Raw genomic sequence first — 15,058 nt, 5'->3', positions numbered from 1 at the left:
GCTCTAGGAGCACCCCCAGTGGCACGAAGGGAGGGGGCTCTAGGGGCACCCCCAGTGGCACGAAGGGAGGGGGCTCTAGGGGCACCCCCAGTGGCACGTGGTGGAGAAGTATGGAGAAACCCCAATGAAAGAAGAGAGGGGAAACACCCCTGTTGCACTCAAATGAAAGCAGGGCCAAGCCATCTTTGGATTCACTTTTTTACGCGCAGGTCGCTCCACTGCACCTAAAACAAGAGGTGGGACCAGACCATTATAATCTCTACGGGGGTTCACCCGGAAGGGCGCCCGAACAATGGCCCCTGAATTGCAGTGCAGATGGCCAGCGCGGCACCTTGTACAGATTACTCAACGCGCACTCACAGTAGGGATCTCCGCTCCGCCGGCACCGTTCACTGGCCGTTGAGCGGCGCGCCAGGGTCGCCAACCGCCGCTGGAAAAGGAGGGGGCGGGGACAAGCTGTCACGTGGTCCAGAGGAAACAAGTCGTCCCTGGTCACGTGACTTTCCTTCCCTGGACGCTGATAATAACAACAACAACAACGACTGACAGGCCAGAACAGCATCACGTTACCTATGCAGCCTATGGGCGGCCAGGGAAACCGCTCGCGCGCGACCTTCCTTGCTAGCAGGCGTAGCTACCCCTTGACGTTACCTCGCACCTCACTCCGGATTGGCTCTTGATACGCCGTCGCTGATTGGTTGGTTGACGGAAACACAGGGAGGTGGCAGGGTTGTTGGTGTTGCGCGCAGAGCGTGGGCTGGTGTCGCGCGCACGGTGGGTGGGAGTGTTTCCTGTTCCCGGCATCCTCCGCGCGGCCTGTATTCCTTCCTATCCCCCCCAATCCTTCCCCGATTCGGCTGTGTCGGTAAGATGGCGGCAGTGGGCCTGCGACAGGGAGACCTCGTCTGGTGAGTGTGAGGGGAGCAGACTGGGCGTACAAGGCCTAAAGCCTGCTGGGAAGGCGGGGGCCATGATGGTGAAAGATGAGGGGTAAATAACACAAGCTGTGGCAGTGAGGAAGGTAATGCGCAACCAAGCTATTCCGGGTTTAACCCTTCAGGGATGGTGGGGTGTGATGAGGGATACGTCGGGGAGGGCGCCCTAGGTCAAAGTGCACAGGCCTGGCGGGGGTAATCCTGGGAAGTGTGGGTCGAGGTGACGCTGGCTATTATGGGTTTAATGCCTGCTGTGTGAACATAATGATTTGGGGGGGCAAGTGCTGGGCTACTCCAGGGGCACCAAGAGGGGCTAATTCTCTCATGTTTTTCCTTAATGTGAAGGGGTACATGGGGCCGGTGAGCGAGAGCTGGTTATGTAAGTTCACCCGGATGCTGAGCATTGTGACGTTAATGCCTAGTTTTGGGTAAGATTGATAATAAAGGGGCAACTGGCGTACGCTCGGGCAATCTGGACCCCGTGGTCACATGCAGCGAGAGGGCGATAAGGTATTGGGCTTTAAGGAACGGGTAGCTGCAAAGTGGCTGCGATGAGGAGTGGATGGCTGGGGGGGATCAGTGGCGGCCCTGGGGATAACAGATCTAACTGGGGGACCCGATCCGCAGCTCTGCCTCTTAAGCCTTAACTGTCTCTTTAACAAACTGGATTTTTTTCACCCCCGTGTGGGACGACGAGGCACCAGGGGTAGGACTGCCTGCCGCAGATGCCCCGGTACGGGGTCGTTCAGTTCATGTGTATGAATTCGCTTCCGGACGCTATTTCTATTTATTGAGTAGGAGGGAAGGTTAATCCTTGGAAAGTTGGAACGTCTTCTCTCCCGGACGCTGTTCCAGTCGCTTCCTTTTTATAGTCCGATACGGGTTTTGTGGATCCGTGGTTTTATTCTTCTCTTTAATTCTGGATAAAATAATATAAATATGACCCGTAGCATTTATCATTATTGTTATTATTGATTCGTTTACATAGGGCTGTCATGTTCTCAGCGCTGTGCTGCGGGACCCCGAATCGTACGCAGGAAGACCTCGGTGTGAAGCGTTTGTGTTTTTTTTTGGATAAAGGATATTTTTTTGTTTAGAAAACATCCCGTGTGAATCAGCTTGTGTTTGCGATGCCAACATGTTTGTGTTGCTTCACGTTGTTTACTTTAAACCCGGGAAGGAGTGCCCGGTACCGCTCGGCATCGGGGGGGGGGGCGATCGAACGTCTGTTGCCAATTGGCTCACAGTCCGCTAGAATTTTTTTTATTTTTTTTTACAGACTTCTTCAGGACTCTGTACAGAAATAGTTTGTAACTTTCATTTAAAACCAAAAACAAACCACATTTTAAAGAAATATATATCGGTATCAAGTATTTACTGTTTTATCTGCCACTCTCCATATCCGAGATTGTTAGCGCTCACGCCAACCAAATCAAATGTCTTTGGGTTTTAAATGTAAGTAGAGAGTTCCTCAACTGGAAAGACCGTCTCCGGCCCCTTCTAGTCCTTGAACTGGGAGGAGATTGTTTTTAAATACTGGTTTTATGTTGATTTTCTCGATAGGAATTATCCATGCTTTAGGGCGCACCGGCGTCTCTAGAGCGGACGCCTCTATCCTCCGGTGAGAGTGAGTGAGCGTGGTCAGGGTGTTTTTTTTTTCGTCCACTCGCGGTGGTTACTGCCTTAGCCACTATATGAGCCGTCATTTGTGGCGTCTGCGTACAGACAGCGCTCGCTGCGTCAGGCGGTCTCTGGGTTTGTGGCTGTTGCGTCGCCGTGAGTTCTGGCTGGGAGTGATGCCTGGGCAGTGTTAATGTTAAGCGCTGGTCTATTAGATGCTCCGGCGTGTTGGATCACTTGGTTTCTAGAGCTGAGGCTCCTGTCAGAGAGAGGTGGGTTCTGAAAAGTGCTGGTTCCGAAACCTCTTTCGAGGTTGGGGTATCTAATGGAACTTGCCTTCCGGAATACTTGTCTAATTCGTAGCGCTTCAGCCACTTGTTGAAGACATTTTTTGGGTGGTCTCATGCGTGTATCCGAGCTGCCCTTTGGTTGTCAGGGGCTGGTCTTATAACGGCGTTTATGAAGTTTGGCGCTGAAGATCCGCCTGCTCTTTGTGAATTTCTCTCTATTCCTCATATTAATTTTCCTCTTTTTTTTTTAGGGGCAAGCTTGGCCGATACCCACCATGGCCGGGCAAGGTGAGCTTTACAATTCCTACCTAACAAAACCATAATCTGACCCAGGTGTTGCGTTCGAAAGGATTCCTGTCAGGTCTTGCAGTCCGAGGGTCCTTATTTCTGTAAATTGTTTAAGTGCATTATATTCTGAATATTCCAAATAGAATACTGATATTTTTTTCTCATTTTCTTTCTAATGCTTTTTAGATCGTCAACCCGCCTAAAGACCTAAAGAAACCGCGTGGCAAGAAATGCCTGTTCGTGAAGTTTTTTGGCACGGAGGACCAGTGAGTATCTGACGCGTAATTTATACATTAGAATGAGAACGTCGCGGTTCTGGCGTCCACCTCTGGACAGTTACCCATCAGAAGGGTTTTGAGTGGGAAAAGCACTTTGTGAACTTTAGTTTTATTGCCAGCTGAGCCGGTATTTAAAAAAAAAAATGATTGGATTCATACTTTGCCAAACTGCTTGGAGATCAGAGGTATTTATGGGTCTTTTGGGCAAATCCCTGTAGCCACGGTAGTCACAAGCGTTTGCTGCCGATGCCAAACTTAATCTGTATGAATGAATCCCATTCTGGCAGCTCAACATTTTGCCGGCACCCAACTATTTGAGGCAAACTCCTAAATTCTACATAGAATCCCCCCAGCGGCGCGTCCCTTGTCTGGCTGAGGTGAATTACACAAAAATAGTTCAACTTATTTCCTATGAGTGATGTCATTAGCGAGGTTTGGTTCAAACTTTTCCAGATCTTCACTGTGTTTGAGGGCAAGTTAAAGAGGTCCTGCAGCTTACACGACTGTTGAAAAGTTTGGGGTCACTGAGACTTTTTCTTGTTTTTTTTAAATAAAAGCAGTTTTTCTCTATTAAAAAACTTGAAATGGATCAGAAATCCAGCACAGACGGAGTTAATTTTGGAAATGACTATTGTAGCTGGAAACAGCTGACTTTTAATGGAATCTCTTCATAGGCTCACAGAGGCCCTTTATCACTCCCATCACTCCTGTGTTCCAATGGCCCTTTATCACTCCCATCACTCCTGTGTCCCAATGGCCCTTTATCACTCCCATCACTCCTGTGTCCCAATGGCCCTTTATCACTCCCATCACTCCTGTGTCCCAATGGCCCTTTATCACTCCCATCACTCCTGTGTCCCAATGGCCTTTTGTCACTCCCATCACTCCTGTGTTCCAATAGCCATGTATCACTCCCATCACTCCTGTGTTCCAATGGCCCTTTATCACTCCCATCACTCCTGGGTTCCGATGGCACGTTGTGTTCGCTGATCCAAGTTTAAGTTTAAAAGTCTAATTTCCATGAAAACAGCTCAGTGACCCCAAATGATTAAAAAGTCGTAAGTTCTATCTTTTTATTTTCTTTTTTTTTCCGGGTTGTTTTCTTCCGGTTTTGGCAGTGCTCCATCTCTCCAGCTTTTCACGTGCCAAATGATATGAGGTTTGAGTCGGTTAGTGGAAAGCTGTAATATTTGTACTAGATCGTTGTTTCCCTGATCACCGGGGGGCCGGTTTCACTCTCCCTCTTTCTCCCTCCTAGCGCTTGGATCAAAGTGGAGCAGCTGAAGCCGTACCATTCCCACAAAGAGGAGATGACCAAAGTCAACAAGGGCAAGCGCTTCCAACAGGCTGTGGACGCCGTCGAGGAGTTCCTAAAGAAAGCGAAGGCGAAGGAACAGGTGAGCTCCGTCCTACCTGTATAACAGAAGGTTTTATTCTTTAAATTCAACAACTGATTACCTTCCTGTGTTACGACATACACAACCATTCAAAACTTTGGGGTCACTCTGCTGTTTCCATGGAAAACAAGGACGTTTCTGTTTGTAACATAATTTGCATATGGGTTTTCTAGCCATCAATTAGCCTTTTAAACTTAAATTTGGATCAGCGAACACAACGTGTCTTTGGAACACAGGAGTGATGGGAGTGGTAAAGGGCTATTGGAGCACGATAAAAATAAAAAATAGGTGCAGGGTTATCTCTAACAAACTAGTTGTAGTGAGACACTATTAGGCCACAACTATTAACACAAATATTTCAGTATATTATTTGGTTCAGTCTGCAGATTTAATTTTTTATCTGCTTTTCATTGTGTCTCCTGTTTGTTGTCCAGAAATAAGTGCCTGCTAGAGCATGTCTGGGAGACACTCACAGATTTATGATATTCGGACAATTTTAAGACCCGGGATTCAGACAAACATATTTTTACTTTAACGCATTTAATTTTAAGGCAAGACAGGAGGCTTCATATTTGCATAACTTCCTTTACTGTCACCATAGCAGCACATTTATGTCCTTTAATATGTTAAAAAAAGGAAAACCAGTTACTTACCTGTGGGGCAGTGAAAGGGGCAAATGCCTATGGGGGCAATCCCCCCCATGTATTTGGATGGAGGACACCGTAGCTATGATATGCATTCAAGTGCATGTGGTGGCTGGATTGTCCCTTTAATTGAGGTGCTTCTGCGTTTAGTAAATATTGCCTTTTTTATTTTATTTCACTACACCTCTGCGTGGGATTGGGGGGCTGTAAAACTTATTACCAATCATTACATAATGAGCCTTACACACCCCGTGTCACCAGTGGGTTTATTTATAGCGTGCTGTGGTTAAGGTTTTATTTCTGGGCACCGTCTGCTTGGCTGCGGGTTTAAAAATAGTGCATTTTGTTGCCATCCAGCGAGCTTTGGGTAAAGGGACAGAGCAGATGGATAAACGTTTATCCCGCCCTCCAAATGAAACACGGTTTTATAGTGAATTAATGTTTGTGTGGCCCCTAGGAGCTGTTCCCGGCTAGCTCTGTGATAGAGATCCCACACAGTCGCCAAGGCAACGGGGTATCCATGTTTGTTTTTTTTTGTTTTGTTTTTTTTTAACTCCAGGAAACTTGTGCGTCTAGTCCATATTACGGTATTTTTTTTAACGTCGTATGCGTATGGTGGCTTTTTTTGGGTCACTTTAATTTCACCCGCGGAGCCTTTTGTGAACTGCTCTGGGATTTCTGTTGAGACGTCGCAATATACCGAGCCTCCTGTATCTAGTAATTACTACGTATAGATTCACAGAGCAGGGAGCCAATTACTTCTTAAATGTTATGGACAGTAGTTTGGTTAACCCCTCTTGGTGCAAAACATCACTGAAAGGGTGGTAGGTAAGTGGAACAGCCTCCCAGCAGAGGTGGTAGAGGGTAATACAGCGAGGGGATTAAACATGCGCGGGATAGACATACGGCTCCTGAATCTAAGACGAGACCAACGACTGATTAAGGTTTGAGTCTTTACAGCACTAGAGGCGGGCGCTAGGAATTCTGTCCTTGGACGTAGTAGAGTAATTCTAACGCGTTGTTGCTGCCTCTCCCCGCAGAGTAATGAAGAGAAGGGCAAAGGAGCCGGAGGCAAGAAAGGCGAGGGAAGAGCCAAGAAAATCGGTGGAGAAAGGAAGAGGAAGTCTTCTGATTCCGGCAGTCACTCCCCACAGAAAAAGTCCCGTGACCAGAGTCCCCGCAAGCGTGGGAGACCCCCGAAAGAAGACAAGGTAACGCTTTAGGGTCCTGTCATGGCGTCTGTAAATTGGAAGTAGCGGGTAACCCTTTCTCGACCGGTGCGGCAGTTCAGCGGGTTTAGGACCGGATTCTGGAACGTGGCAGGACCCCAAATCCTGCTTGGGTTGGAGAAGTCATCGGTGTTTCCCTGTGCCTAGTGTGGAAAGTATAGCATGCCTTCATTAACTCCCTGTGTGCTGGCGGCTGAGTTCATTACCGCAGTGTCTTGTGCCGAAGTGGCGTTGTTGCTTTATTATCGAATGCCACAGAAAGCGTTGCCTGGCCCCTGAATGTGTGTATGTTATATCGCTGGGCGTTGTTAGTCTTTTGATGGATCTTTGGATATTATCTCACCCCAGGGGCAGCCATTGGCTTTTATCAGTATAGCGTTCATGTTGTCGTATGCAGCGCGAGGAAGCAGCCGAAACCTTCCTTTTATCTTATATCCCAGGCAGGCGGGTAGCCCACAAATAATGCAGCATCAGCAGCAGGCTGTGGCCGATCCCGCGCATGCTGTCAGGAGGCCCCCGTGACGTGTTTTTAGCTTTAATACATATGGAGAACGTCCCGCCGGTTGCTCTCTGTAGAGGTTTTTACAGGTTAAGTCTGGTTAATGCCCAAGGCTCCTGCGGATGAATGCGGTTTAAACCACAAAGTCCTCGGTAGGACGCGGTCGGACTAACAATACGCTTATTGTTAGCAAAAGCCCTACGAGGTGCAGGCCGGTGCCATTTGGGCTCGACCCGGAGTCTCGGTATTATTGCCCGAGTAAAGGGGCCGATTCTCGGGGTCTGGAAACGGATTGCTTCCATTTCTACTGCTTGAATGCAGGTGAATCAAGTGTGTCTTTAAATAACAAGTCGAGGTTATTGGAGCCGTTCGGGTAACCCATTTGGCGATTCACTGCATAGAATCTTCGCAATGGGCTATTGAAGGGTTAATGTTTCAGGGGACTCTACGTCGGCCCATACAGGTAGTTCTCCGGTATGGCTGTAGCCCCGTCCCACGCGTGGACCCGTATATAAAGCGGCAGGCGTACACAAACAGTGGAACCCGGCGGGTAAGGAGATCTGCATATACATGCGCGGATTGGCAAAAGTCGCACTTATCTTCCGTCCTTTGTTGAAATGTAGACGTCTAGGTGATTAAGACCGAGCCGTTCTAACCTTTAAACCTAAGGGCGAGATTTTTGAGCTTCTGCGGCTTTTGCTGTTGGTCATCATTATTAACTTTCATTTCCGCTTAATCGAGGCTCCATACTACATGACGTTGGCTATCAGGATGGATTGAAATAAAAGGGTTTTAAAAAAAAAAATCACAATTTTGTTCTTTAATTTGGATTTTTTTATTTTTTTTTTATTTGAATCAAATTTATTTATATAATGAAACGCTTCCTGACTCGTGATGTAATCGTGAGCGAATCCCTCATGTTGGATATAGACGGCCCTGGAGCTGCCTGGTTTGGAGGCTGGTGGCGTGGTGGTCCGCTTGCTCTTTGTGATCTGAACTCGGCAGCTCGCCGCCCGTCTCGCTTCTAATCTCTGCTATTCCTCCCCGTGGCCCGCCGCCCTTGTGCTTAACGTTTTAGCAATAGGGAGCCCGTTCTCACGTTGGTTCGTCCAGTAATGGGGATCAAAATGGGTCCAAAGTATGGATTTGGAGCAAATGTCATGAGCTGGTGGTCTTCATTATCACTGGATTTGGGTATCTGTGTGAAGGCTGCTGGATGTATTATATTGGGGGGGCAGGTTTTGAAGCAGAGGGGTCCAGCTCCATCTTTCGGTGCCTTCTGTTGGGTGGTCAACGCGATCCCCCAGCGGGTGCTTAATACCCGAGGTGTTCGCCCGTGCCCCGTAAAGACCGGAGTTGGGCGTCCCTGATCCATAAGCTCTCTGGGATGTACGTACGTCGTGAATGCATCTCCATAACACTCTCCACCCTCTCTGCTTAGGACCCATTGGTGCCACAGCCCAGCACCCTGAAGAAGCTAGCAATGAAAACTGTCTCTCGGTTCAGCTGGCCCCCGCCTTCAAGCGAGGTAAGACTAGGCAGTGGCGGCTGAGGACTGCATAGGCCGGGGTTGGCCCCCGGCGGCTGAGATCGGCGTAGGCCGGGCTTGGCCCCTGGCGGCCGAGGGCTGCGTAGGCCGGGTTTGGCCCCCGGCGGCTGAGGACAGGCGCAGACACAGAGGCTGTGACAGGCAGTCCGCAGCTTAACGTTCTGGGTCTTTGGGTTTCTTGTCATCCTGTTTGATTCCAGTGAACACCAAATGTTTCTGATCTACTAAAAACCCTTAATATTCTATGCCCCCTTCTCCACGCGTGAGCCATGGGACCTAATGATCGAGGCCGCTGTCCGCTCCGAGCAACCCCCTTGGCCCCTTCCTTTTACTTCTGAACCAGTTGCCGGTGGTGGCCGCTGTGTTGTATACAGATTTCAGGGCTTAGGGCACTTTCTGAGTGAACCGGATGGTTTGATTGAGCAGTGAGTGGCGGCGCCGCGTAGCGGTCCATGTGTGAGGTTGGGATATAAAGACTTTTTATACGGTCCCAAAGTATCCCGCGCTGCTTCTAACGCGCGTGACGGAGTCCTGGCACGGTGGCCGTGTGAGTGCGTCGAGGGAAGCGGCTCAGTTTCTCTCTCCGTTCGGTTGCAGCGTTCCAGGGATGACCCTCCATTCCACCACTTCCTGCTCAGCCAGACCGAGAAGGCACCCTCGCCTCGCACCCACGCCACGCCTCGCACCCACGCCACGCCTCGCCGCCACGCCTCGCCTCGCCCCCACGCCACGCCTCGCCTCACCCCCACGCCACGCCTCGCACCCACGCCACGCCTCGCACCCACGCCACGCCTCGCACCCACGCCACGCCTCGCCCCCACGCCACGCCTCGACCCCACGCCTCGCCCCCACGCCACGCCTCGCCTCGCCCCCACGCCACGCCTCGCCCCCACGCCACGCCTCGCCCCCACGCCACGCCTCGCCCCCACGCCACGCCTCGCCTCGCACCCACGCCACGCCTCGCACCCACGCCACGCCTCGCACCCACGCCACGCCTCGCACCCACGCCACGCCTCGCCCCCACGCCACGCCTCGACCCCACGCCACGCCTCGCCCCCACGCCACGCCTCGCCTCGCCCCCACGCCACGCCTCGCCCCCACGCCACGCCTCGCCCCCACGCCACGCCTCGCCTCGCCCCCACGCCTCGCCTCGCCCCCACGGCCACATGTGGACCTCTACTCCGTACCGGAGGCTGTTGGAGGCCGGAGCTGCTACGTGCGTTCGGCTCTTAACGTCTAGAAAACCTCGGAGTCGGAGAACCTAAGCCACGTAGCCACCTTCTTTATTTCAATGATACAATTTTAAGAGGACAACCCGATGTCTTTAACTGGCCAGACGCTGTCACCCGTCACCAGTAATAATAGAGTAACGTAAAGCTATGTTGCCCCCCCCCAGGTTCATGTGAGACCCCTAACTCCTTGGCGCGGGCCCCCATGTGAGTTGTAGGTTTATCCCCAAGTCTTTTTGGGCTCTTTCACCTCTGATTTTGAACCCAAGAAGCGCAGGAACGGCTCTGAAGGACGCGCGCTGTCTGCGTTCGGCGGGTTCATTCCCTCCGCCAGAGCTTTAAATATTCTGGAATGATTCTTAATGATTCCGAAGCCTCGCAGGGAGTCTGGTGGCCCCGACACCGGCCGGTGGGATGTATGCCGGTTCCCGGGACGTTGTGCCGGTGTCTGCGCTGCTCGAACGGGGGGGGGGGCTCCCCAACATGTCCCAATAACTGACTTTTCCCGTCGGCGTGTTTTGGTTGCCGTTTTGTATGTTTTTTCCTTCCCGTGTTTGTGGATTCATCCGTGTGACGGAGACGCTGCTGTTTGGTGCCATTTCTTATACGTTTGATTTACCAAGAATTTAAAGTTTTTGCTATTTTGCAATATATGTGTATTTTATAAAAACTATATTTTACCATATTTTTCAGTAAAAAAAGGAAAAATCTTTGCGTCCGATTAACAGAGACCGTTCGCTCCATCATTTTGTATTTCATTTGGTAAAATGCTGGCGATTATCTTTCAAGATCAGAGCTCGCGTTTCACCGGCGTCCGGGGAGATTTTGGTTCAGGAGCCGTATGTCGATCCCACGCATGTTTAAATCCCCTCTACCACTCCTGCTGGGAGGCTGTTCCACTTATCTATCACCCACTTGGTTAAAGAAAAGCTTTCCTTCCAGTTCCCCGAGAGTCACGTGTTTTACCAATTTATCAATATATTGATACATTTTTCTCGATGTTGATACGGTAATTTTGGGGAACGCGGGAAGGAAGGAGTTCTGTGAGTTATCAGGCGTTCGTTCGTTGAACTGCTTTATCTCCGCCGGAGCCGGTACCTGTTGTTTAAACGCTGCGTCGTTATCCGTTTGGTTCTCCTGGGTTTTGATCAGCTCGCCTCGTCTCCTAAAGCTGTCGGGACTCTTCTGCCTCAGGGGCAAAATCATTTGGGGGGGGGTTATAATGTAAATGTGGCCCCATAAAGAAGGCCTTTTTAGCCAGGACTCGCCCGTGAATCGGAAGCTGGATACCCGGGGGGCGGTGTTGATGCGTACCTGCGCGGGGGGGCGGTGTTGATGCGTACCTGCGCGGGGGGGCGGTGTTAATGTGTACCTGCGCGGGGGGGGCGGTGTTGATGCGTACCTGCGCGGGGGGGGCGGTGTTGATGCGTACCTGCGCGGGGGGGCGGTGTTGATGCGTACCTGCGCGGGGGGGGCGGTGTTGATGCGTACCTGCGCGGGGGGGCGCTGTTGATGCGTACCTGCGCGGGGGGGCGCTGTCTCGCGGGTCACTGTATTGTACGATCCGATAAGTTACTCTCGTTGTGTTTACGCGCCTTTTCTTGTTTTTAGGACGAGCTTCCAGGAGACAGCTGGCTGCTTCACAGTCACAGGACCCTCGGCACAGAAATGATCCTGAAAAAGGTAAAGCGGCTCTGCGGGGATGGGATAAAATCAACTCGCCCAGATCCCGTGGGGCGTGGTATTTAAAGCCCCCTTTGTGGTGTTTGAGGCCTGCTGATTGGCTCGGAGGCCGCGCAGGCGCTTCTTATGGACTGGTTAATGTTTTTTATCCTCTCCCCTCAGCCCAGCGTCACGTACCAGGCCATCAGTAAGAGGCTCAAAGTGTCCGAGGAGGTGAGAGCATGTCTTCCTTTGATCCTCATTATTATTAGTGTCCCGCGCATGTTTCTTTGTTTTACTGGTAACCGTCTCTTTACCGTTCACAGGACAGCGGCTCGACGTCCATCCAAGCAGCAGACAGCACGGCCATCAACGGCAACATCACACCCACCGACAAAAAGTACGGAGGCCGAGTCCGGCTCAGGGCCGATTACCATCACTTGCCCCGGGCAGAGGGTCTGCTGGGGTACCTGCTGTATGGGAACCAAGTCCGACTAATAACCCCCCCCCCCCCCGTGCTTTCTTTAGTTAATATTTGGTTAAGCGATTGAACAGTTTTGGCTGGCTTATGATGATTTTTCACTCTGTTCATGCGCAGGATCGGTTTCCTCGGGCTGGGGTTGATGGGAAGCGGCATCGTTTCCAACCTTCTGAAAATGGGACACAGTGTAACCGTGTGGAACAGGACAGCTGAAAAGGTACGGATTTTGGGAAATATATATGTTTTAATTATTTTTTTTTTATCCTCCTCCCCAAAACCCCTCCTAGGGGCATTCTACATCGAGTGCTTAGAATATGATCTCATACTTCATTGGAATGACTGCAGCATGCTTTCTGAAGAGTCGAGGGTTAAAGTATCGTGCTCGGTTTCTTTAATAAAAAAAGAGACTAAGCCTCCCGCATATGAATTTACGTTATTTCTCTAAAATAGAAAACGGCTGGAGGAATTCCCAGTGAAGTGTGGGATCAAGATGACACCGTTAAGGTAAAGGCGATTTGATTGACGGCTTTGTTTATGTGTCACGGAGTTGAACTTTGCCTTCGTACGCCGCACGTGGCCGGCGAGCGTTCGTTTTTCCTGATCGCGCCGCTTCCTTTCTTTTTCAGTGCGATCTGTTCATCCAGGAAGGAGCCCTCCTGGGCCGGACTCCAGCAGAGGTGGTCTCCACCTGCGACATCACGTTCGCCTGCGTCGCGGATCCCAAAGCAGCGAAAGATGTGAGTTTTCAATTCATAAACTTCACGTTTACGGTTCATGCGTTTTTCATGCGTTTTCACTTACATATAATGTAAAAAAAACGCATGCATCTAATTGTAAGGTAACATACGTGTCAGTAAAGTATCATTAATAGTGTGTTGACTGAGAGGGTGGTAGGTAAGTGGAACAGCCTCCCAGCAGAGGTGGTAGAGGGTCATACAGTGAGGGTATTAAACATGCATGGGATAGACATACGGCTCCTGAATCTAAGACGAGACCGATGACTGACAGGCCCAATATATGTAATATTTATTGCTTTGTATATCGCCGTCATGTTCTGCGGTGCTGTAGGAGATTGTAGGCGCCCCCAGTTATTGTAGTGGAATTGTCTGGACATTCTAGTCTTTGGTTAATTTTGTGCCGGTTTGGTAATTTTTCTATAAATCACTTGGCTGTTCTTTGGTAGACTCCTGTATTTTGCGGCACTGGTTAACCCCCGGCGCATGGTGCTGCCCACTCTGATATCTCCCGCTCTCCTTTTCCCCGTCCAGTTGGTGTTGGGACCCAGCGGCGTCCTCCAGGGGATCCGTCCAGGAAAATGCTACGTGGACATGTCGACGGTGGACCCCGAAACTGTGTCTGAAGTCGCTCAGGTATCCGTAACCGCGGGGGCTTGTAATGTAAACGTTCCCGCTTTAGTAATTCACCCAACCGGGTCTCCTCTGGACTCTCCCCGTTGGGCCTTTGGGTTCTGGACATTTACAACAAACCAACCAATCGCAGCTGGATGTTGGTTGGAAGATTGTCTAAATCTGCCCCTTTAATCTGTAAATTTAAAGGGCTGAGACGGGCCGATTGGTTCTTTTCCGCTGTCACAATGCGAGTCTTCAACAGGTGATCGTGTCCCGGGGCGGACGGTTCCTGGAGGCCCCGGTGTCTGGTAACCAACAGCTGTCCAACGATGGCATGCTGGTGATCCTGGCCGCCGGCGACCAAGGCGTCTACGAAGACTGCAGCAGCTGCTTCCAGGCCATGGGGAAAGCTTCGTTCTTTCTAGGTGAGGAGGCTGCCGCCATTCTAGGTTCTCGTACCAGCTCGGGGCTATCCTGGGCACCGGTGGATACCTTGTTTCTCCCGAGACGTTTCCTCCAATGGCGAGAGATGATGATGATCCCGCCGGTGGAGTAACGGCACACCGCATTGGTTCCTGACAAACGTCCATCTTATCTTGTAGGTGACGTGGGGAACGCAGCCAGAATGATGCTCATCCTCAACATGGTTCAGGGCAGCTTCATGGCCACAATAGCGGAAGGAATGACCTTGGCGCAGGTCACCGGCCAGTCACAACAGACCCTGCTGGACATCCTGAATCAGGGGCAGCTGGCGAGCGTTTTCCTGGACCAGAAGTGCCAAAGTAGGGGAATTACCGGTTACCGGCAGTGGGGATTTATTTAAGCGGCCGGCACAGAGCAGGGACTGGTTGTGGTTCTGTTTGGGGTTAAAGGTACATCCTGGGCAGAGAACGGTAAATTTCAGCAGGTTGGCTTTCAGGGTATTTTGTTTTCTGTTTATTTTTTCTATCGGGATGGCCTCCCCACTGTGTGTTTTTGTCCGCGTGTTTCGGGGTTTTTTTGGGACAGACTCGGAAGACGCGCCTCAAACTCTCCCATCTGTTTTCAGACATCCTACAAGGAAACTTCAAACCAGACTTCTACTTAAAGTACATCCAGAAGGATCTGAGGTTAGCCATCTCGCTCGGGGACTCCGTCAATCACCCGACTCCAATGGCGGCCGCCGCCAACGAGGTAATACACGCCCCCGTAACTCTTACCGGCCTGTTAGCCGCCATCGAGCTGTCGGGTCATGTGCTTGCGCTGCTTTCCAACCTAATTGGCTCCCTCTCTTTGCAGGTCTACAAGAGAGCGAAAGCATTGGACCAATCAGACAACGACATGTCTGCCGTGTACCGGGCCTACATACATTAGGCCCCCCGTGCTCTCCTCTGAAGATTATATCTATACCTTGTTTTTAACACCTCACCAAGTCCATCCCTGACTCCTCTCTCATGATCCTTCACTTTTTCGTTTTTTGTTTCCCCTCCCCAACGCCGACGTCCGCCCCGCCGCCCCCATCTTCCCGCGAACTCTCCGAACACTGACTCCTACTCCGAACAGTCCCGGGAGCGAAGAGGCGGCCGCTGGAACCCATCCAGTCTTGCACTAAAGGTCACAGGGAGCTCT

At 50.9% G+C, this 15,058-nt stretch overlaps 1 protein-coding gene across 2 annotated transcripts; it reads left to right on the top strand.

The window, feature by feature from the left end:
• Positions 1 to 870: 870 nt before the first annotated feature.
• Positions 871 to 14,803, top strand: LOC149285734 (cytokine-like nuclear factor N-PAC). Of its 2 annotated transcripts, none has more exons than XM_089494930.1 (15): positions 871 to 908; positions 3,097 to 3,133; positions 3,320 to 3,399; positions 4,670 to 4,808; positions 8,622 to 8,708; positions 9,327 to 9,380; positions 11,804 to 11,854; positions 11,947 to 12,020; positions 12,219 to 12,318; positions 12,746 to 12,838; positions 13,370 to 13,471; positions 13,713 to 13,875; positions 14,053 to 14,232; positions 14,499 to 14,623; positions 14,729 to 14,803. In XM_089494930.1, the coding sequence occupies exons 1-15, from the start codon at positions 871 to 873 to the stop codon at positions 14,801 to 14,803; spliced, it is 1,398 nt and encodes a 465-aa protein (XP_089351056.1). The 2 variants fall into 2 exon arrangements, with proteins under 2 accessions (XP_089351056.1, XP_089351055.1); XM_089494929.1 differs by having other exon boundaries at positions 12,728 to 12,838.
• The last annotated feature ends 255 nt before the right edge of the window (positions 14,804 to 15,058 follow it).

The sequence above is a fragment of the Sceloporus occidentalis genome, unplaced genomic scaffold (assembly GCF_023333645.1).
Source record: "Sceloporus occidentalis isolate IW3139 unplaced genomic scaffold, rSceOcc1.0.p SCAF_76, whole genome shotgun sequence".
In the NCBI taxonomy this organism is placed as follows: Eukaryota; Metazoa; Chordata; class Lepidosauria; order Squamata; family Phrynosomatidae; genus Sceloporus; species Sceloporus occidentalis.
Note: the sequence above shows the minus strand (reverse complement) of the source record. Positions and strands in the feature narration are given on the sequence as shown.

What these genes read in the sequence shown, in the direction of transcription:
- LOC149285734 (XM_089494929.1), top strand. Translation starts at nt 871, where the DNA reads ATGGCGGCAGTGGGCCTGCGACAGGGAGACCTCGTCTG. An exon ending in TTTTTTGGCACGGAGGACCA is followed by an intron (nt 3,400 to 4,669) that starts GTGAGTATCTGA and finishes TCTCCCTCCTAG; the next exon opens with CGCTTGGATCAAAGTGGAGC. An exon ending in TGCTCAGCCAGACCGAGAAG is followed by an intron (nt 9,381 to 11,803) that starts GCACCCTCGCCT and finishes CTCTCCCCTCAG; the next exon opens with CCCAGCGTCACGTACCAGGC.